The sequence below is a fragment of the Callorhinus ursinus genome, unplaced genomic scaffold (assembly GCF_003265705.2).
Source record: "Callorhinus ursinus isolate GAN/ISIS: 27379988/994484 unplaced genomic scaffold, GSC_fseal_2.0 scaffold5, whole genome shotgun sequence".
Lineage (NCBI taxonomy): Eukaryota > Metazoa > Chordata > Mammalia > Carnivora > Otariidae > Callorhinus > Callorhinus ursinus.
Window position 1 is genome coordinate 79462873 of NW_027397067.1, and position 22665 is coordinate 79485537.

Consider the following 22665-nt stretch of genomic DNA (forward strand, 5'->3'; position numbering starts at 1 on the left):
GTGTGTATAGGCCCATCCTTTCAAGGCATGTGAGCGTGGGACTAATTCAATAACTATTCTATGCATTGGGTCACAAATGATGCTTTTTATCTTGTCAAAGTTTTGAGGTACAAGGACACACAGTTGGCTGACATTAAAAATTGTACATCTTAGAGGGAGCATCTGCAATTTCTTGGCCTGCTGGGAACAGACTAGAAATTCTTCCTCCTTGTTAACCAGATCAGTGGTTTAAAACCTCCTCCACCTCCCTGAAGCCTCTGCCTGTGTCTGTTTAGTGGCAAACCGCCCCCCCACCCCACCCCGATCGACATTCATGGGCAGAGGAGATGGCCTCAACCCTTCCGGTCGGGGTAAGCCGGTTTTCCTCCTTCAAGTTCCCTTGGGGTGCCAACAGTTTCCCCTAATCCAGTGCATTATCTATATTCCATGGAGATTTCTGATAAAGCGGAGGGTTGACCGAGATGACCTCTGGAGGTCCCTTCCAGCCCCAAATGGCCGTCAAAATGCTATGTGTAGGCTGAATAAACAAATATATAATTAGCCTTTTTCAGGAGTGTGTTATTCTCTGAGGAGCCATCAAATTATAGAGAAATCTTGGCAATTGTGGGTTCTGCTTCACTGGGTTCCCAATATCATGTTTTCCCTTGCATTGGATTTTTATTTTTCTACCCAAGTCCTAAAATTCAGCTCAAGAAGCTGTAGTGATTGCTGAGGCATGTTCTGATTCCCATGCCTGCTCCCCTGACTCAGGTTATAGACCTCGGGCATCTTGGAGGCACGTGGGGCACTGGAGGTTAGCCTTCTGAGGCTGGAGACATTGACGGTCGGGCTCCCCACAGGGCCTCTGGCTAAGGCTGGCTCCTGGCAGATGCCCCACGTGCTCTGTAAATAGCAGATCACACCACACAGGGGGGCCCCAAGGGGCCACCAGGCCTCCCACGGCTGCACACCTAGGAGCTGCTCTGTCCTCTCAGGTTAAGGAAAGGCAAGACTTTCTACAAGGTTTGTCTGGGGCCAGGGGGATGGTGGGCCTTGGGTCCCCAGAAGACCTCCCAGCCACACCATCACCAAGCATCTGGTCCATTGGGAACTGAGAGGTGGGGCCGCCAAGGAGAACACATCAACAGAAGGGTTGGAGGAAGTAGGTAGAGACAGAATTCACCGGGGTGAGGTCTACAGAGCTGTACCTGGGAAATGTGCTGTCCCTAGGAGAGAGGAGATGACCCAGGTCAGGGACCCTTTGTTGGGAGCACCTGGCCCTGCCCTTCCTGCAAACCTGTCCCCCACCGAAATGTCAGCCAAGCGCCCCATACATCACCTTCATCGCCCCCTGCACCTCTCTGAGGGATACCTGCTTCTCACCTGGCCATTTCATCCTTCACAGAAGAGAGTAAGAGGTGACTTGCCTGAGGCCACGTGGCCCAATGCCAAAGGGGAAGGCAGGGACCCAGGGCCAGGTGCTGACAACGGCCCCTGAGGCTGCCAGCACCCCCCCTGAGCTGAGGAGCTAGAAGAGGTGAAGCTGAAGCTTTGTTTTTATTGACCAAGGCTGATGGCTCAACTTCACAAAACCAAGACCTGCTCTCTGGAGGCTTGAGGCTTCCACGAACCTGAACTGGGACCTCTGGAGGGGCGACCGTGGGGGTCCAGAAGTGATGGGGAAACATGAATAGAAGCTTCCCGGGGAGAGCTACCTCACCCTGGGGCATGGCTTCCTCTCCTTCCTCCCGCCCTGATTCTTCCCATGCGGGAACCCACGGTCACCAGGCAAGAAGGCACAGGTGACAGGAAGGCCATGCCCGTGTGTCCCATGGGGCTTCAGACAGAACCTAGGCCACATCTACAAAACCAGGTTTTCTAGCTCCAGGCCTTCTGGAATAATCCCACCTTTCCAGATCATTCCTTCACAGATGGGGAAACAAAGGCCCAGAGAGAAGGGGCATGTCCACCAGGATGACCTCCCCCAAACCATTTTCAGGTCTACCTCCCTGAGAGGGTGACCTCCCCAGGTGACACAGAACAGACTATGGAGGGGGCTCAACCAGAGTTCTGTCCCCCATGGCTGGGCCCTCTGCCTTGTGCTGGGGACCCCATGGCCATTCTGGGAGGCCTGCACCTTGGCCTCACATTGTGACTCCTACTGCCTCCTGCCTGGGTCCACCAGCCCGCCCTCCGCAGAGAACTCACACGGCTAGGCTGGGGTCTGCCCTCTGGGGCCCTTGCTACTAAGAATAGACATCTGAGGCCACACTTCTGCATGACTGGTAAGAACAATCAAAGGCTTGGTCTGAGCTTGGCTCTCCTCTCAGGCTTTCCTCCCTGGTGACTGGCACCAAACTGGGCTTTTGAACCACGTGAAGGAACAGAGAGATTCAGCAAATACTCTTCCTGGGGGCCTGGAACTTTCTCCTGTCCCATGCCTGCCCAGGTGAAATGCTGCCTCCCCCATCACGGAGCCTCCCTGTTCACCTGGAAGTGACCCCCTTCTGCCTCCTCCTGAGGGCAGTCCCCTGTGTCCCTTTCTTATGGCAAGCAGGGGGGCGCACCCCTCCCTGTGAGCCTGAGCACAGAGCCTGGGGAAGAAGGACCAGAAGTGTGCAGTCAGGGCCCTGGATGCCCTTCCAGCAATGTGCCCTCTTTGAGCCTGGGAGCCCTGCTCCCGCCCAGCAGAAGCGCACACGAGCAGCAGAAGTCAGTGCCGCTCTGCACGCAGGCCCGCGGTCCATCGTGGCTCAGTCCCAGCCGAGCAAAGACCATTGACCCGAGTCAGACGGGGCCTGGCACGAGGCCCCGTGCTGAGCCAGTGACTTCTGCAGGTGGACGACGCATCCACCCAGGAAGCAAAGAGAACCCTGACCTAAGGGCAAGCCGAGCATGGAGCAGGTGAAGAGCAGAGGTAGACGGAGGGGCAGGATTGGGGTTTCAGGATTAGTGGGAAGGCAAATCCTGGGGGCCCACCCCCCTCTTCATGTTAAGTGTGGATGAGTGCTGCAGATACGGAGTCCCAGATTTCCCTGGGCTCAGACTTGCTCTCGTTAGAACACGAACCTTGCGCAACCAGGGAGCCTTGCACAGTCAAGGAAACTAAGCAAAGACACTGTAAGAAGCTATTGGTTAATTAAGGATCCATATGCCAGTAAAACAAGCTAACTGGGAGAGCGTCACCTGCAACAGAAGGTGTTTGGGTAAATACTTCCAGATGCTGGCTGATGTCAGCCAAGCCAGTCCTCCCCAAGGCTGGAGTTGGTGGCAGAGACAATGAGGCAGACATGGGGCGGGGGTGCTGAGGGTGGGAACTTAGAACCTTGGCCAAACCCCTTAGTCTAGAAAAGAAGAAACTCAGGCCCAGAGAAGTGAAGTGACTTGCCCTGGGTCACACAGCAAATCACAAAGGCAAGGTTTGAATCCTGGTTCAGCGCACCTTTTCTAGGCTAGACTTCCTTCCCACCCGGCCAGTGTTTTTTCAGCCTCCATTACCCAGAGGCCTCATCTCAAAATCAAAGTCCACACTGCATTGCCGGGGGCGGGGAGGCAGGGGGAGCTCCATACAGGATGCCACTCCTTGACCTCGGCCATACCCTGGACACACCAGTGGGAAGAAAGAACAGATCTGAGCCTCCAGTGCTCACCAAGACAGACACCCCTGGCTCTTTGGCGCACACCCTTACTGAAGGACCCTGCCCTCAGCACCACAGCCACAAGACACTCCAACTCCAGGAGAGAAACTAAGACTAAGAGCGGGGGCCCAGACCAGCATCTCAAAACTCCCAAGAGGCCTTAGTTCAGTCCCTGAGGCCCTGGTCACAGGCAGCCCCAAAATCCATTGTTCGTAGAGTTGATCAGGAAGTGGACGCCAAGTGAGCCCAACAATCAGACAACATTTTCCTTTTGTTAGTTGCATGCTAATCTTCAGTAGCTGTTCAGCTTTGTCAGGACGAGTCCTCCAGAGGCTCAAGCGAAAGACCAAGCAGACCTTATCCAGAAATGTTCCCCGATGTAAACTACAGCAAACGTTCAGAAGACTCAGAAAAACAAAACACAACACTCAACTCCACCCAAACAATAGGACTCCATAGGATTCAAGTCTGGAGACTCCAGCCTCTATCTTTGGAGCTCTGTCACAAGAGGAGGCCCCAGGAGGGACATTAGGATGGACAAGTCCTCCACAGAAGTGAGGTGTGAGAAGGAAGGGCCTTGAAATAAGCTTACCGTGTGGGCACCGGGGAGCCAGGGAAGGTTCTTGAGCGTGAGAATGGATCAAACGACTTAGGATGTGACCAGCTTGTGAAGGGCCTGGACAGTCACGCTGGGTGTAATCTGTGCTCCTGGCATGTCCACACTCGGTGCCTTGGCCACACTCTGCATCTGCCTAAGTCAGCACCCACTTGCTCCTTCAAGGTTCCCCTCAGAGATTTCCAAGAGCTACTTCCTCCACGAAGCCCCACCTGAGTTCCTCGACCAGACTCCTTCACTGCCTTTCCAGTTTCCTTTCAAGTCCAATGCCGGGAGTAACCCGTAGGAGCCCAAGAACAGGCCTTTCTGAGTGAGAACCCCAGCGTGGCGCCCAGCATGGACCAGGTGCCCAAAGTCGCTCCTGCAGTTCCCACAGCCGCTCTGTGCAGGAGGCTTTACTTCTCACCTCCAACTGAAAGGGAGGGAAGCTGGCCTCTGTCCCAGGTGTGGAGCCTAAGGCTTCCTGCCACTCGCTGCACGTGTCCGCGCTGCTCAGCCTTCACTAGCGGAACTTCGGCGCGAACGTGGCACTGACCCGGCTCCTGGAGACCTTCCCAGCACGGGGCCCCCTCCCCACTGCAGGGTGAAGTGTCACGAGTGTGCTGCTGGGGACTGAAGGTGCGCCAATCACCCACTCCACAGGTAATGGCGAGCTGTGGGCAGCTCGTGGCCGTTGGCACGTGGCATACTCCACTCTGGCGGGCAGGTGCCACTGAATGTCTGATGGCAGGTGATGGATTTTGAGCATGTGGCTGGGCATCGATTTCCAGGGATGGAGCCATTGCCTGCATTTGCAGTGAAGATATGCCTTGATAACGGGGCTGAATGGCCACTTAGGCGAGCGGTGAGATATCTGATTGTCTCTACTCCCCTCTGTGGGCGCGGCTCAGCACTTACAGCTCTCAAGGCCGGGCCGTCAGAGTTGGCGTCCCAGGATGTTCTTGCGTGACGGAAAGGATTAGGGAGCCCACAGGAGGGCTTCGCTGAGTCCACCAGGGGCCTTTGAAGGGTAAGTGAGAGGCACGCCTCTCCACCTCCATGCTGGAGAGCAGCAGGGAGGCTTTCCGGGTAGCAGGAACAGCATGGGCAAAGGCTCAGAGAATCCGCAGGGGTGTATTTTCTTGATCAAAATGAAAGGTTACTTAGCCACAGCAGGTGGACTGCTTTATGTTATCAGCACTGAAAAATCCATGCTATAGAACTTGCCAATGCAAATATCTCAAAGAGGTCCCAATTACAGTCCTGAATGGCCAAGAGTGCTACAACAGCCAGTTACAGCTTTATGATTATCAATGGTAGGCCAGGCTCCGCGATCGTTACTACTCGCTTGAGTAGCTACCGGGTGCAGAGCGCCCCAGCTAGCTCCCAGGGATCCTTACAACAATCCTACTGGGTTATACCAGCTAGCCAGCTTTGTAATCGATGAAAGCCCATCTCTGTGCTTTATGTCTACTTATAGCTGGACACCCCCCCCCAGGTGTTCAGGGTAAAGATTGCTGGCGCTCAAACGGCAGAGAGACCCACGTCAGGACTCAGAAATAGCCGAGTGGTGTTTGGCTTGGGCAATGAGACCCAGCATCCAGGGACTCATGGACACCTCTCTAGAAGCTTCCACTAGTTCAACAGAGGAAAGCAACATTTAGTGTGACTTGCTTATCTACAATGAGAGGAGGTAATCACCACAGAAGTCTCGAAAGAGCCAAACATTATCAAACGCATTCATCGTGGCTACACAACACTGCTGTGTTGTCGTCTTCCCTACAATTCCCTAAACAAGGAAACCAGCAGACAGAAGCAGATCGCGGGGCATCCCCCAAGACAACAGGCCTGGACTCCTCAAAATGGCAACATCATGGAAGACAAAAATGGGGAGGAAGAATGTCCTAGATTGGAGCAATCTGGGGCAACCAGACAGGCAATGTGAGATGTGACCTTGTCTCTCGGATTCACAAGAAAGCTCTGGAGGACATTTTGCGGACAGTTGGGAAAATGTGCATGTGGGCTGTATTTTAGGTAAAAATATTGCGTGAATGTTAAATTTCCTAGGGTGTTAGCGGCACTGTTCTCTAGGAGAATGCTCTTGTTCCCGGGAGATCATTTTGTCTCTGGATGAACCACCTAAAAGTTGCAGACCCCACTTCATCCTCCAAACACGTCGGGGTGGGGGTGGGAGAGGGTCAAGCAAATGGGACAAAGTACTGCAGGCTGGTGACTTTGGGTGGCAGGTATACGAAGTTCATCATACTCTTCTTTCAACTCTTCTTTAATCTGGAATTTTCCAAAATTGGTGGGGGACAATCACGCGGAACTAGAACTCCCCCCGGAAACAGCAACGTCTACCAAGGTGTAGTCAAGAAAGAGCCACATAAAGTGGATTTATGCCCAGGGTTTTGTGGAACCTGGAACGCATGGGGCCTGGTTCGTGCGATGACGTTCTCTTCTTGGAGAGGGGACAAGCAGTGGCACCATCTCCGCAGCACCCTGCCGAACGAAATGGTCTCTGGTATTCTTTTTGGTGTCCCAACCTTCAAATGTGCCCACTGATTGGAACATCCCGGGCCAAATGTCTTCATGGGACAAATTCATTTTGTGCTAGGTGCTCCTAAATCCCACCCACTCTACCCCATCCCATTGTGTTGTGGGACAGCAACAGAGGCCCAGGGAGGAGAAATGACTTCTGGGGGCCCAGTGAAGCAGGAGGTGTGGGCCCCTCCCTGCCTACGAACCCTTCCTCACCTGGGATGTATCCAGAGTCCCAGACAAGCCATAACTCTGGAAGAAACCCACGCTGGAGCCCCAGCCAGCGTGAAGCAGGCCCGCACAGGACAGCACCCCCCCCCAGGCTGACCCCCCCTTCAGGAGCAAAGCCACATGCACGAGGGCACTTGAGGGGATGGTATCTATCCTACTACTAGAACGGACACATTCCTGCACAGGCCTCAGGATTTACACCTCCGTGGATACCTGTAACTGATATCTCAATTAGGGCCAATTATTCTAAAAAAAAATGCAGAAAGAAATAGGGCCACAGACCTCAGTGGCGGGTGGTTTTTCTCCTCTGATCATTGTTTGCTCCCCTACCTTCCTCTCCAACTCCATGCGCACAGACCGTGAATGCCTCTAACCTGTCCCCTCCAGCTTCTGGTGATTGTGGCTAAGAATCAGGATCCACAGGGCTTTCAGATCGAGGTGAGGCAGAGAAAAGTGACCTCCTAGATTTCTCTGTGGCCTCTGAGTTACTGTCCAGACATTCCCCCACTTAAGGCCCTACACGCAGAGAAGAAACGGTGAGCCAAATTCTGCAGTCACTCTCCCCCTTTTATAGATGGGGTTTGAGCACCTGCAAAGGCGGGCCTCCCAGGCAGCAGGATGGGTCCATCTGCTTCCTCTCCCAGTGGGGATTTCTGGGCTGCAAACGACCTGCTGTGATCATGCCCAAGTGTGGGCACCTCCTCCCCATCAGTGATGCACAGCAGGAGCACAACAGATGCTCAGGGAGCACCAAGCAGCCCACTGTGCTTAAGGGCCTGCTGCCTGGGTTTCAAGACAGAGTGCTATGGATGGAAAGAAGAGACCTGATTCCAGTTCTGGCGCTAACCTGGCATCTCCAAACCCAGACAGTGGGTTCACTCCTAGGCAAGTAAGAGTCTAACGGTCCCATGGCGTGATAACACCTTCCGTCTGGCATGGGCGTGGTGAAGAGTAAAACGGGAAGGTCTCTAGAAAGCACCCAGACCTGTGGCACGGCCCACCTTCCTCCTGTCTTTGGTGGAGTGGATGGATTGAGATCTCTCAGCTGGAAAACCATTTAAGCAAGAGTCTGAAAGCTCTTTAAGGACCTATGAGGCATGTTGATTTCTAGACCTGACCTCTAGAACTGGGTGGCCGGCCAGCGCCCTGTGATTCTGGTGGAACGTGGCTCTTCCTTGGCTCGTCCCGGCTGAAGCTGAAACCTGTCTCCAAACCACCTCATGTGAATTCTCCCCCTCACTTCGTGGACACTGCTCCCTGGAAGAAGGGGCCGGGAAACCAGACTTAGGAAAGAAGTCACCCACCGTGGGAGGGAGAATCAGACTGGGCCTGAGACGCAGAGGGACCTTCGAGGGTGTAAGCAACAGCAGTGAACTTCCTGTTTAGCCAGGAAGACAGCAGGAGGGAAACACCTGGAAGGACCAAGGGCCTGCCTGGCTGATCTGAGCTGCCAGGTCCCCCTTCCTGGCCCTCAGCTTCCTCCTCTGAAAATGAGGGACCTCAGTGAGGCAATTCAGACTAAGCTTCCTCTTGGCTTTTGAAGATTCTCCTGCTGACTGAGCCATCTCAGGCGGCCAAGCTCTCTGGGTGGAGATGCCCCAGCCCCATTTTATCAGGAGGGAAGGACCCTGGAGGCCGTTAGCTCACTGTCCCCAAGAAAGCACCTCATTGGTGTGCATGGAGGACTCCTTGGCCAGAGACCACTCCAGGCCCTCTGAGAAAAAGATGTACCTCCCAAAGGAAGGAAACCAAGGTTTCCCACTGTGCCCTGAATACTCCAAGGGTGAACAAGGATATTTAACTTTGGAAGAGAAGATTCTCTTACTGCCCTTCAGAGGGCTGAGCAATAGCCAAAAACCAAGAACTAAGAAGGATATGGAAGCAAGACAGATTCCGCATTGCTTCCGATACTTGAGTTCGTGGTCATCACTGAACAGAAAAAACTTCATCCCACAATCCTTAATTGTATAAAGAACAGTCAGCTCTGTGGAAATAAATATAGAATATGGAATGTTTTCTCAATTTTCTCAGGAAAGGAGGAGCTCTCCCTGTCACTGGAAGCATTTAAACAGAAAAAGGCCACTTTAAACAGATACTTTAGTCAGGGAATCAGCCCTGAGCCCATGTTCCCCTGACTCCAGGGGTCCGAGGCATCTACCTGTGGACAGAGAGAAGCAGGTGCCCTCACTGGAGGGCTGAATGAAGATGCCACCACGGGCAGGAGTCGGCTTCTTAGACCAGCTCTGAGCAAGCCACTCACCCCCCTCGTCCCTCAGTTTCCCTTAGAAATCAAAGATGACCCTACACCCCATTTGAGGACAGATCTTACAAAGGTTTTCATGAGAAACCCCACATGGATTCCAAGCATTCTCCTCCAAAGCATGAGGCACTCTGCAAAGATGCACTAATATTTTCACACCTATGGCCCTCCTCCCAAAAATGAAAATTTTCTTCTAAGAAAAAAAAATTACTTCTATTCTCTGGACAGATTTTAGAGCCCAAAAATTGAATATATATATATAAATATATATATACAAATGAGTGAATCGAGACCACCTTGAAGGTTGAGTACTGCGGTTCGCAGACCCCATCCACAGGCCCTGTGGCCCACAAACACTACAGTGCCCGTCTCTTCAGAGGAGTCTGGACGCCTGCATTTCAGTCCAATGGCCCAAATGCTTGGGACTGGTGGCATTCGGTGCCTTTTCCTTTCTGGAATCTTGAAGGTCTCTTTCTAGGGAGCAGAGCCTCCATTCTGGGAGATCCCACGGGGGCTCCCACTGCGCCTCCTGGGCCAAAGCCAAAGCCTGTTTCTACCCAAGAGCCCTGAACGTTTGGTGTATGAAAAAGGCATGGGAAGACGGGTGACTTCCAGAAACAGCACGGGACAAGGGAAATGAAAGTCACCTCTGTGAACTTAAATTCCAGATTTTTCTTTATTCCTGTCATTAGAAAAGGCCCCCAGTGTACCCTACTCTATATAGCCTAGTCCTCCCCCAGGAGATTAACAGGCCTTCCCTTTGGGTCGTCCAAAGGGATGATGGGGAGGAATTTCTCCACTACTCAGGAAAACTGTCCCCTGAGATTGACAAGTTCCCAGCAGGCCAAGACACCGCTCCTTGCCTCTAAACGCTTCCTGAGACCAACACAGACTCGCCCTTATTTACAAATCAAATGCAATTAGAGACTGTCTTTCTTGAAATACATATATATATTTTTTTTTTTTAAACAAGGACTGCCCTGTCATTTTTTTTATTAGGAAAATAAACCACATCCACCTAATACCCATTCTCATCCAAACATCCCAAACTATAATTCTTACTTATGCAGGTAGATACCGCACAAGCCACCACCACGGCCGCCGCCACCACCATCCTGTAAATAAGAGGGAAGTAACAAAGTATTCTGTGGCTCCAACAATTTTCCAGTTTCCCCTGACACTTCCAGTTGCATGGTAAATTGTTGGAACTGCAGATGATAGCAATGCCTTGAATAAATTATTACTGGCTTTGGACTGCTCCGTTGCTAGTTTTGTCATCTTGCGTTGATAATGCATACCAGTTTCACAAAGTGCATGCTTCTAAAAAATTTTTGAACTGGCAAGCTAAGATGATCCGTGTCTTCGTTCCCACCCGCCCCCTAAAAAGAAGTTAATAATATAATTTAGAACCTAGCATTTAAAAAATATGGTCATGACACGTCTGGGAGAAAGACCGCTTATGGAACATGCTCGATTTGGCAGAACGATAAATCAAAAACCTCGTGGGTTTTGGTTTCCCGTTTTGTTTGGAAGCCGCTGAAAGCAGGTTATTAACAGAACTGTCACGGAAAAGAAAACTGTGAATACCTGATACTTTCCATTTTTGTCACGCGGTGCACACACACAAAAGCACACAGATGTGTGCACTCCCTCATTCACACACGGTCTGTGCACACATGCATGAGCGCGTGCGCGCGCGCGCACACACACACACACACACACACACACACACACACACACACAGCCACCCACCGATCAGGGGAGGACACAGAGGAGTCAGGTCAGACAGCACGTGGGTGGGCACTGGCCGGCTGGGAGCCTGGTGTGCAACTTTGGGTTGGGTATCCTCTCAGCTCTGCCTGGTGGTCTTGGTCTCACACCTGTCCTGGGAAAGCCACCCCAGAGATGGGGCAGGCTGCGGAGAAATGTAAGGCATACTTCGCTGGGAAGGAAGGAAGGAAGAAATCCATGCTTCATGCTCAGACGCGAGTTTCAGAGGAGGACGGGACTTCCTTTTCCCTTTGGCCTGCTCTGTCTCGCCGGGGATGTTGGGGGCGGGGGGGGAGGAAGGAAGGAGAGAAAGTAATAAAGAGAATGAGGACAACGGTAAAGGATACTAATAATAAGAAAGAACAGACGAGGTGGGCCAGTGGAACTCGAGGTCAAATCGGACAAAGGACTGTTTCTGCCGGCCTCGGCAGCCCCACACCCTAAATGGACTTCCGCCGCCTCATCAGCCTGTGGTTGTCGGTAAAGCTATGTAACCCAGGAGAAATGGAGCTGATGGGGGAGGGGAAGAGGCTGTTTTTCAATGTGCTTGGTGAGATCTCCTCGATCTTGTACGAGATGGAGTGGAAGTAGTGGGGGGCGAGCTTGGCGCTGAAGGAGTTCTGCTGCGCGGCCGGGCGGCCTCCGTACTCCTGCGGGCGGTAGCAGGTGCAGGAGCACACAGACTGCAGGTCCGGCACGTCCGCCTTGTACCGGGGCCGGCCCTGCCGCGCCTCCTCGGGGATGTGGATGACCATGCTGTTGCGGTTTCCGGCCAGCGACGCCCTCTCCTCGGCGTCCCGCCGTTCGTCCTCGCTGTTCATGGTCAAGAACCTGAGGACCACCAGGTTGAGGAAGGCCCCGATGACTGTCAGCCCCACCAGGATATACATAAAGCTAAAGGCCACGTAGAGCGGCTTCTTCTGCAGGGCGCCCTTGGTCTGCAGGGCCACATAGTCCCCGAACCCAATGGTAGTCAACGTGATGAAGCAGTAGTAATAGGCGTGGAAGAAGCTCCACTCTTCGCACTGGGAGAAAGCGGCCGCCCCGATGCACAGCGTCCCCATGCAGGAGAAGAAGCCCACGGTCACCATGTTCTCCATGGACACCTCCGTGTTGCGCATCCCGCAACACTTCTTGATGCGCTTCAGCAGGTAGCGCACAAAGGTGTTCATCCGCTCGCCCAGGCTCTGGAACATGACCAGCGTCAGCGGGATGCCCAGCACAGCGTAGAACATGCAGAAGGCCTTGCCCGCGTCGGTGCCAGGGGCAGCGTGCCCATAACCTGAGGGGAGGGGGTGAGAAAACAGGGAGAAGGAGTGAGGAGCGGTCCCGTTAGGTCTGGGGTGGGGGCGGACTTGGCATTTCAGTTGGGATGGGGCTTGGGCATGGCCGTAGCCTGGGGGTGAGAGGGAGAGGAGGGCAAGGGAGAGCCAGGGAAGAAAATGCCTTGAGGTTGGGGCTGGGGCTGAGGAAGGGGGTGGGGGCACTTTGGGATGGAGTCTGGGGCATGCCCATGTCCCGGAGGGAGGGAAAAAGAACAAGGAAGAATCAGTGAAGCGTCCTTTGAAGTTTCGGGATGGGAGGGGTGCTTCGGGGGCATTTCATTGGGGGCAGTTCGGAGGAGGAATACAGAGGGCATTTCATTGTTCTTCTTAGAGCAAAACAAAGGTTTTAAAAGGAAAAGCAGCATACTCACTAATAAGACTGCAAAAGTAGTGAGTCCAAGGGAGAAAATTGAATAAATACGCCCACCGTGGATCGACATTACTGTTGCATACCAGGCTCTGCCTGGAGTCCTTGTCTTCCAGGGCCTCATTCTGACCTCCCAACAACCCTACAAACTAGGCATAATGAGTCTGACACCAACAGCAAGAAAACTAAGTTACTTAGCAGTAGGATAACCTGAGTTCTTCAGAGCTGGGATTGGAACCCAGGGTTTTCAGGCACCAAGAATGAGGCTTGAAAGCAGAAGATTTTGAATGAAGAGGAGTAACGGCAGAGTGTCATATAAACACCATGAGGGCAAAGACTTATATCTATTTTGTTCACTGCTGAATCCCCCACACCTGGAGTAACACCTCGCATGTAGAAGATTTCTTTAACAAATGAAGGAATACAAGTGTGCCACTGTGTGAATCTGGGCTTCTCAGGAAAGAGGGAGCAAATAATCCTCTAAGAACCACACATGTGTAAGTGCTTTTGAAACTCTTCATGCAACTTTGCAGCACATCACTTCATTAATCCCCTACATCAATTGTGCAAAGTTGAGTCCGTATTTCCTCACATCCTGAGTGAGGATGGGGTGCTGGAAGGGTGGAGTTACCTGCCAGGTGTCCTCCAGCTACTTAGTAATAATATCAGAGCCAGGGATAGGGTCTCAGTAGGCTCTAGTTCAAGTTCTGGGACTAATACCACCCAGTGGGGGGGGGTGGGAATCAACCCTGGATCACGGACAGTATTTGGACTGAGAGCTTGGAGGATGAATATGGCCCTCCAACATCTCAAATCCTGCCCTATCAAGAAAGGCTTCCCTGGTGTTACCCTGAGCCATAGGCTCATGGGCTCCTAGTCATTTAACCAGCTGTATTATCTTGGGCACCAGAAAACCTCTCCCAACCCTGGTTTCTTCATCTGTTAAATGGGATAATAATAATTTCCAGGTGGGGTTGTGCAGATCTGCTGAGTCAGATAGCACCTAGTCAGCGCCTTGTACTCTGTAGGGACCAACCAGACCCCAAGACCTCCACCCTGCCCACTGTCTCCCACAGGAAACTTCATCCGACTGCTCAAGCCCATACCTCTATACCAAGGCTTTATCACTTATGGTCTGTCTCTCCCCTGGCAGGAATTTGTGCTATGTCCTACCTGCCCCAGGGGCCATACTCTCACTAGAGAGATGACATTTGTTTACCTCCAGGATGCCCTCTCTTCATCCTCCCTGGCCCTCAACCCCACTGAGCCAGCATTGAGCTCCAGCCCCTCAAAAACCCCATACTCCTTGCAGAAGAGGGAAGATGATATAAAGTTGGGAGTCAGACCAGAAAGGATAGAATGGGGAAACAGAAAGCTAATGAGGAGAGCAACCAATATAGCAATAGAAATCCAACCTGAAGAACAGAGAGAAATACAGATTAAACATAAATTTTGAAAGCCTCAGAGACCGTCAGGAAAATATCAAAAGGCATCCCCGAAAAAAGAAAAATAAGACCAAAAAAGTTTTGAATAGCCAAAATTAACCAAATTTGGTGAAAGACGCAGATTTACAGATTCAAGGAGCCTAGTGAACTCCAAATAGGATAAATACAAAGAAAACCACACATCAGACTCAAACTGCTGAAAACCAAAGGGAGAAATCTTAAAGGCAGCCCGAGAGAAAGCATCACCTAGAGAATAATTTGAATACCTCTTCCTTCTAATCATAAACAATAGGGGCCAGGAAGCAGTGGAATAACATCTTTAAGGAGCTTTAAAAAAAAAAAAAAGAAAGACTGTTAACCCAGAATTGTCCATCCACAGGAAATATCCTTTAAGAATGAAGTCAAAATACATTTTTACATTAAAGAAAACTTGTTACCAATAGATCTGCACAGAATAATTACCAAAGGAAGTTCTTCTTCCTAGAGGGAAATGATACCAGATGGAGGCTTAGGTCTCCAGGAAAGAATGAAGCACATCTTGATAAACAAGTGGGTTTATATTTATACAAAATGCGGGGGTGGGAATCCCAGTATATCTCTAGATAGCTCACCTGCGTAGCGGATACAAAAGCCAGATGGATGGTGGAAAGCAGTAGATTGTTGGAAACTGAGTAAAGTGGTAATATTAGCTAACGTCTCCAGATGTGATACATTTACTAGAGGAAACCAACACAGCATTTGCTGGGTCAACAACTGCACATGGGGTGCCCAGACCCCACCCATTCCTGTCAGTATCGATGTTCAGAAGCAGATTCCTTCATGTGGCTGGACAACAGTATGTCTGTAGACCCTGTGTCCGGTCTCCTGCCATCTGTCCTACTGTAGAATGAAAGGACTTCATCATTCTGATGCCCCAAGGTATATCTCACTGCTGCATTACAGTGGGGACAAGCCTTAGGAAGGTGTGTGTGAGAGAGAGCATGGGAGGTGAATGCCACCAAAGTCCAGGGCCTTCCACATTAATCTCCTAGGGCCCTGTGGTTTGGGCACAGGACTATTCCCGCTACAATGACGGACAAGTTGCTGAATGTGCAATGTTTCCGGGAAAGAGACAGCCAGGCAGGATATCTTCAATTTCCCCCTCCGGATGCACCCATCTCCACCCTGCTCTCCAGTTTCCAGTTAGTTGGTCAGGAGGTCAGCGGAAGGGAGGAAGGTGAGGACCTTGGTAATAAGCCACCTCTGCCAGAAGGCTCACGGCACAGAGCTACTCTCTACAGTTCCAGTAACTGTTCCCAGACATACAGACAGCTCTCCATCACTCTTCGTCCGGAATGCCACACCTTCCCTGGTTGCTTTCCCTCCACCAGACCCACACTTTGCAGAAGAGTCTATAAATAGCCCACTAATTTCTCAAATTGAGACTGCTACTTCCTGCAAAGGTCCTAACGGATACACTGCGTGTATTCTCCACTCGATCTGCTCACCATCTCTACTCTGATACAACACTACAGCCACTGAGTATGGACAGGTCTACACCTATCACGTCTACGCACAGAGTATGCATAAACCATCTGTGTGACACACAGACGTAGCGTCTATGGGTACTTTCTATAGAACATATATGGCACACCCTTGGAACCTCATGAACAGTATGTATGAGTGGATAGAGTAATACATGGACCTGAAACATACAGGCACATACACATACCATATATATCATACCAATACATAAAAAGCATATACAATATACCCATAGCACACCCCCATTCATGAACGGACTTTGTCTATGCAGTATATGTGTGCGTGCGTATGTAGACTACACTCAAGGCACAGGATGTGTACACACTGATGCGTGTGCTGCAGGGAATGTTTGTACGTATTTACAATTCACTAGCGTACATCCTATCTACAAGTTACAAGGATGAGATGAGAGATACAAAATGTACATGCGCCAGACATTGGGAAGACCACCCCTCCTTCCCAAGAGGAGAACAAGGTACAAATCTCCAATGTTCTCACAGAACCTGTGTGACAACTCAGGTCCTGGAAGACTGGTTCTTTCATCTGTGGATGGATGGATGTTCTCTGGCCTCCCTGGGTTGGGAGCTATATTCCTGTGCTCTGACGTTTTCCATTCAGACGTGCCCAGACTGTTGACTGTGTCCCAGGACCTGTGCTTGTCACAAGGGACCCACAGGGACTTCTTTCCCCCAAATCTTCCCAAGGGGCTCCAGCCAGCCAGCCCATGACGAGGGCCCTCCGAGTGCCCAGCACGAGCGGGCCTTAGACGGACGTTGAGGGCATGGGTGTCAAGGCCACAGAGGACCCCCAGTCAGAGCTGCCTGTTCTCCTCGATCACCCCTGTCCCCCAACCCCCGCTTAGGACCAGTCCAGGGAACTGGGCAGCTACAGCTCTGTCCCGGTTTTCCCACTAAGTCCCCAGGCTCCCCAGGCTCCCCAGGCTCCAGAGCGAGTCCCTCCTCCACCTCCAAGCCCTGCAGGGGCAACATAACCTCAGGAATCCCACCTAAGACTATACCGTTCATTCTTCCACCATTGCAAATGAGTAATTCATCCTTTTGGCAAAGCAATGTCTACAATGATTTGCACAAGGTTCAGGAGGCATGCACAGGGCACAGAAGAGCTACTGAAACCAGGTTGTCCCAGATGGATGCCTCTGGACCGCTGCCATGTGGCCTCCGCAGCGTCCCTCAATTCCCTGGCTGGATGTGGAGGCTGAGGCTGAGAAAGGGAGAGGAGAGTGGCATGCAGCCGCCCTGCAAGGGATGGGGCCATCCTTCCCCAGCCCTGGGCGTGGCACCCCTGCAGGCGACCGGCACTGACCAGCATGAGCCTCACCCTGAGCCCCACCAGCTGGGCCATGGGGTGCAAAGCTCCCTGCACACAAGGGGACACAGCAGCTCACAGCATCCCTCCACACCAAGCTGTGCCCCCCACCCCTTCCTGCTAACTTTTCTGCGTGTGCAGGGTCAGGGACAAACTTGCTCATGACCCCAATGCTGGCCCTGATAGGCTGCTTGGATGGCCACAGGGGGCCAGGTCGCCGGGGGTGGGGACTGCTGACCAGGATGGTGACTGCACTCACCGTCCGAAAAGCCACCCCCAATGCTGCACCCCGACACCGTGCTCCCCGACCTCCGGGGTGTGGGAGCTCAGATGAGTCACCCAGGAGTCCGCCTGAGGTGCTGACCCATCCCACTTCCCCCACCCCTCAGCACACAGCAGCTGGTGTCACCCCAGCCTCCTGGCCCCTGCCAGGGCCCTGTCTCCCCTCCCTCCACCCAGCAGAGTTTGCACAGTGCCGTGGGGCCGGCCAGGACAGAGTGGAGTGGCACCGGGTAAAGTCAAGGCCCCAACCCAGAGATGCTCCTAGGTTCCTGGCCCCGCACTGGAGCTGACAAGGACACAGCTCTGAATCGAATTCAAGGGCCTGTGGTGCCCTGAGGCAGCAGAGTCCTTGTCAGGGGGACCCCAGCACCTGAGACCCAGCTTAGCTCCCCTGAGTGGTGGGGCCAGTGCTTGGGGCCCAGGAAGTGTACAAGAGGGGGCCGTGGGTTGAATGCCAGCTACAACCCTCCCTAGGCCAGGCCCCGTGTGGGTTGCTGGAGAATCAGAGAGGAAAAAAGACCAGACCACCAGCTCCCAGGGAGACAGAGCACAGTGTCAGAATCACCTGCTTTGCCTGGTACGTGCCAGATGCTGGGGAAGCACAGAGGAGTACCCAACTCAGACTGGGACATCAGCTTAGGGTCACTGCCTCTGAGGAGCCTTCAGAGTTTTGATGGATGAAATAGGAGTTTGCTCAGGCTGCGCACCCCTGCTGGATTCTGACATTACTCTGTGCGTCAGGCCCTGTCTTACTCCTACCAGTCAGCCCCTCTCCCTGGGCCTGGGCCCTCTCTGTCGGCAGAACCAGGCCCGAACCCAGATCCTGGCCTCCCCACCAGGAGCACTGAGGGCAGGGCAGGTAAAGAGGGAGGGCAGAGCCGGTGTGCGTGCATGTGATGAAGAAGCTTTAGGAGAACGTTAAGGAAGGCCCTGCGCCCTGCCCCCCCCCATATTCCAGCAGAAGAACCCCCACTCCAGGAGGTTGCCGATGTGCTAAGCCTGGAGGGGGCTGGAGCATTCTAAGAGCTGCAAGTTATTCGTTATGAGGAAGGCGTGAAGTCGGCCCTGGGAAAGGCCGACTCTCTCCATCATCAGAGGGGCAAGGCGAGGCCCAGAGGCAGCCAGGCTGCCCCAGCTCCACACAGCAGGCCAGCAAAGAGCTTCTGAAGCTTCAAATCTGAAAAGGGCAAATGGACTATAAAAACAATAAACCCTGCTTTGAAAAGCTGTCTGCAGACTCTGCTCTGCCACTCCTCGGCATCCCAGAAGGACGCCTCAGTTTCCCCATCAGTGAAATGGAGCAGAGAGATGAAGCTGGAATGAGAAACAGGCTCTCTTCAGATCCCCAGGTCCCCTCCCTGCACCCATCTGTGCCCCCAGATTCTTGGGTGGAAGCCCTATCCCCCATGTGATGATACCTGGAGGTAGGGCACTGGGGGGGGGGGGGATCAGGGCTACGTGAGGTCATGAAGACAAGCCTCAGGGTGGGGTCAGTGTCCTTCTAGAAGAGGAAGAGACCAGAGCTCACTCCCTCTCTGCCGCATGAGGACACTGCAAGAAGGCAGGCATCTGCCGCCAGGAAGAAAGCCCTCCCCGAGCCCTCCCCCAGCCCTCCATGGGCCAGCACCTTGGTCTTGGACTCCCAGCCTCCAGCACTGTGAAAGTATTTGTGGTTTAAGCCCCTCCAGTCTGTGGCATTTTGTTACTGCAGCCTTTGAGCCGAGGCCCCGCTGGAGCTGAGCCCCCACCCTAGGCTGGCATTCAGATGCTGGGTGCGGCTTTCCAGGCCCAGGTGCGACGCTGGTCCTGGGCCATCCAGGCCTGGGCATGATGGAAAGGACCAGCCACCTGCTCGCTCTGCACCGGCTCCTCCCCAAACCCAGGTTGGGGGCTTGGGGCCTCCAGGGCAGCCCCTCCCCCCCAGACCACACTCCTCTCTCACCCACAGACACTGACCGACCCTGCTGGAGAGTCCCAGCTGAGGCCACTGCAGTCCGGGCCGTTGGCAGGGGGGTCCTCTCCTCCCTTCCTCCCACTGCCTCCTGGCCAGATTGTGAGCTCTGAGGACAGTACTGCCCACTCCTGACGCACCTCTGTGATCTCAGAGTATGGCACAGTGGAGATGCGTGGAGTTTAGACGGATGCATCACTGTGCAAACGGGTTCTGTCCTCCGGGCACTACCTGGGAAGCCTGGCCAGTCCCGAGCCCACCGCTGGGCCCAGCGTGGCTGGGGGGGGCGGCTTTGTCCAAGACACCGCCTCATCCAAGCTGATTTCACGGCCCCGCTGGTACGCTTAGCCAGCCTCCCTGATCTGTCCCGGGAGAGGCTTGCCGAGAAGAGGCCCGAGTCTCCCAGCTGCAGCTGGGCAACAAATAAGATGAACAGTCTGTGGCGTTCCGGACGGGAGAGACACAGGCAAGGAGGGTCATAAAACTAATCATTTCTATTGGGTCTGGGGCTCCCCGAAGAACCAGCTGTGGCTAGAAGGCAGCCCTCCCTCGCAAGACACCTTGTGCTCCTTGCTGGCTCCTACTAGATTTTCCAGAAGTTGACAGCCACCAGGTATGAGAAGTTAGCCAGACCTGGCTCCTGTTCTGGGCAGTGTTTCATTAAAGACACCATGAGTGTCCAGCAGGCTCTCTCCACTGGGAAAAGTAAACAAGGCAGCTGGGCACTGTGGGTCACGGACCAGCCTCACTCCTGGCATTCTAGTGCTCAAGCACTGTGTATGGCTCCCGCAAGCTCCCTGGGGGCCTGGGCCCAACGACAGCTGGCCTGAATGACTTCCCCAGGCTTACCTCACCCTGCACAGTTGGCAAAACCTCCCTGCTCTGGAGTGCCCGTCCCTGAAGCCTGCCCTGATCCCCTGGCCAGAAGGGATGGACCTAGCTTTGAATTCCCACTCCAGGACACCTCAAAGGAGTGGACAAGACTGGTCCCCACGGTGGGGTTAACTCAGGTTGGAGCCCTGATTCTGCCCCTTAGGGACCTCAGGTGGTCACCTCCCTCCCAAGGCACCCTCATTTTTTTCTGTGCAGTTCAGGGGGGCCAGGCTGCTCCCTGAGCCACAGTTGCCATTACAGCCAGGGGCTGGGTGAGGGTGGACGTGGCCGTCCGCTCCGGCCCACAGCTGCCTGGGCCGGGGACAGACCACCCCGCACAGGGAAGGAGGTGGCTATACACAGGCACTGGGCAGTGGGAAACTGCTGCTGGAAGAGAATGAAATATTTATGAAGGACACACAAGGTTTTTGTGCTGATAGGAATTAAAATAGGCACACTTTCCATTAAAGAATGACTCAGGGTGGCTTTGAGCAGGGAAGTGCCAGGGAGGGGAGATGCCCTCAGCCCCTTGTGTTTCCTGGCTGGCTCCCCACTTCAGTGTGCAACAAGCATCCCACTATCCACCCTCCCATGGTGCTGGCCTTGCTCAAGCCCCCGAATGAGCTCCGCATGATTATTAAGACCCAGGTGTCTGCAAACACCAAAAAGGAAAATGACTCATGGGGCCTACGGGGGACAGGGAGGTGGAGAGTGGGCAGGAAGGGTCCTCAGGAGGTTCCTGGGTAGGATCAGTAACTCCCAAGGTCTGCATCTGGCTCCACCTGCCACTTACTGACCATAACCTTGGGAAAGCCACCTAGACCCTCTAAGCAAGGGCTTTCTCTCTGTAAAGGGGACTACAAAGTAAGGCAGTCCCTTCCAGATACTACAAAGCTTGACCACGCTCATCTGAGAGGGATGCCCCTTGTTGCAGCTGCCCCAGGTGGGGTAACCCTTCTTACGATGTAACAGAACTCGGTACCACCATGCGGCCTTGGGCTTATGTGCAGGTCTCCCGTTCAACCCGAGAGGGGATGGTGCTTCTTGTGGGCTCCAACCGGGTTGCCAGCCCAGCCCTGAACCAATGAGCCTTTTGCTCTTTCCTGCCAGACTAGGAGGGTGCTAGAGTGTGACGTCTGGAGCCACAGAAGTCATTTCAGCACCATGAGGTTGAGCACAACCACAGAGGGGAATTCCCTAACCTGAGAGACAGGATGTATCATTCCACCCCTGTGTCTGAGCCCAGCCTAGAGTCTGCTCTACTCACAGTCAGCCTGTTCCCCAATAAGTCTTTTGGCTTCAGCCAGTGTTTTGATCATAACTGATTAACACTCATGGGCTCTACACCTTAGCACAACTACAAATAATGAAGAGGGGTTTTATACGGGTAACACAGCTCTCTGCAATTCACAACGCCCTGCACCTGACACAGCTTCTCTTACAAGCGCCTCAGATCCATCTGCGGGGAGATGGGTGGGTGAGGGAGCAGGTGGGAGGGAGGGACGGCGGCCAGGGGGACAGCCCGGGCCTCTGAGAGACAGCTGCGCCCCCACCGGGCAATGGGGGACAGGCCAGGGCGACCCAACTTCCCGATTTTTAAGGAGAAGCTGGAAATACCGATTTTTTAAGATGTGGAATCTAATTGGTGTCTAATTAGACATCTTAAAACGTGGCACAGGCCAAACCAAAAAAAAAAAAGACCATCTGTTTGTCTAAAACACAGGTCGTGATGCTCCAGAAATGGGGGGAAAGGAGATAAGAACCAGAGGACAGCAGGCGGGAAAGGGGAGGCAGGGGAGCAAGTGAAAGTCAGCGAGCCCCGCCACACGCCACTGCCCACCACCCTCTCTCCAGGGCCGTGAGCCCCTGGGGCAGCAAACACTAGTCCGTCCACTTCACAGATGCACAAACCAAGGCAGCAAGAGATGCCATCGCCCGTGGAGGCGCCTCCCCCAGTGGGCCGAGGCCAGCCCTGCCCCCACACAGATGCGAGAGCCACACCGAGGTGGGCACAGTCCTCCTGGCTAGACCAAAGCCCCTCCTATAATCCCCGTTGGGAACTCCACTCCAGGACACGTGATCCCATTTCACAGATAAGAACACTGAGGCTCGTGTCCCAGGGCCCCTGGATTCCCCGTCCCAAGCCCTTAGTCCTTCTTGGAGCCATGAGGAGACCCCAGTGACTTGCTTATTCACAGGTTTGGCACCCTGTGTTCTCTAAAGGAAAATCTGGCAGATTTGGGGTTTTCTTTAATGAAAGAACAATTCCCTCGTATGCTTTTAAAATTATTATTAATTTCCCAAATAGTTCCCTTTTGGTTTCCCTTCATTTTGTCTTAAGGGGGAAAGGGAACCTAAAAACTTATTTTTGAAAAATATACAAGCTCATAAGGCATGGATTTCTGACAAGAGCTCACAACAGGCCTTCCTCCTCTTCTGTGCCGTTCAAGGACTGGCCAGGCCAGACACGGGGTGCCCAGGGAGGGCATAGCCCGTGCTAGCCACAGGGAGCCTGCACGCTCAACACGTCGACCTGGTGCCTGCTCCCGTGGCTCTGC

At 53.4% G+C, this 22665-nt stretch overlaps 1 protein-coding gene across 1 annotated transcript in view; it reads right to left on the reverse strand.

Moving 5' to 3' along the window:
* Positions 1-8781: 8781 nt before the first annotated feature.
* Positions 8782-22665, reverse strand: part of KCNK9 (potassium two pore domain channel subfamily K member 9) — a 77277-nt gene continuing 63393 nt past the window's right edge. Inside the window, exon 2 of the mRNA XM_025870566.2 lies at positions 8782-12296. Within this exon, the coding sequence (XP_025726351.1) occupies positions 11455-12296 (842 nt within the window). The 3' untranslated portion in view covers positions 8782-11454. The remainder of the gene's footprint in view (positions 12297-22665) is intronic.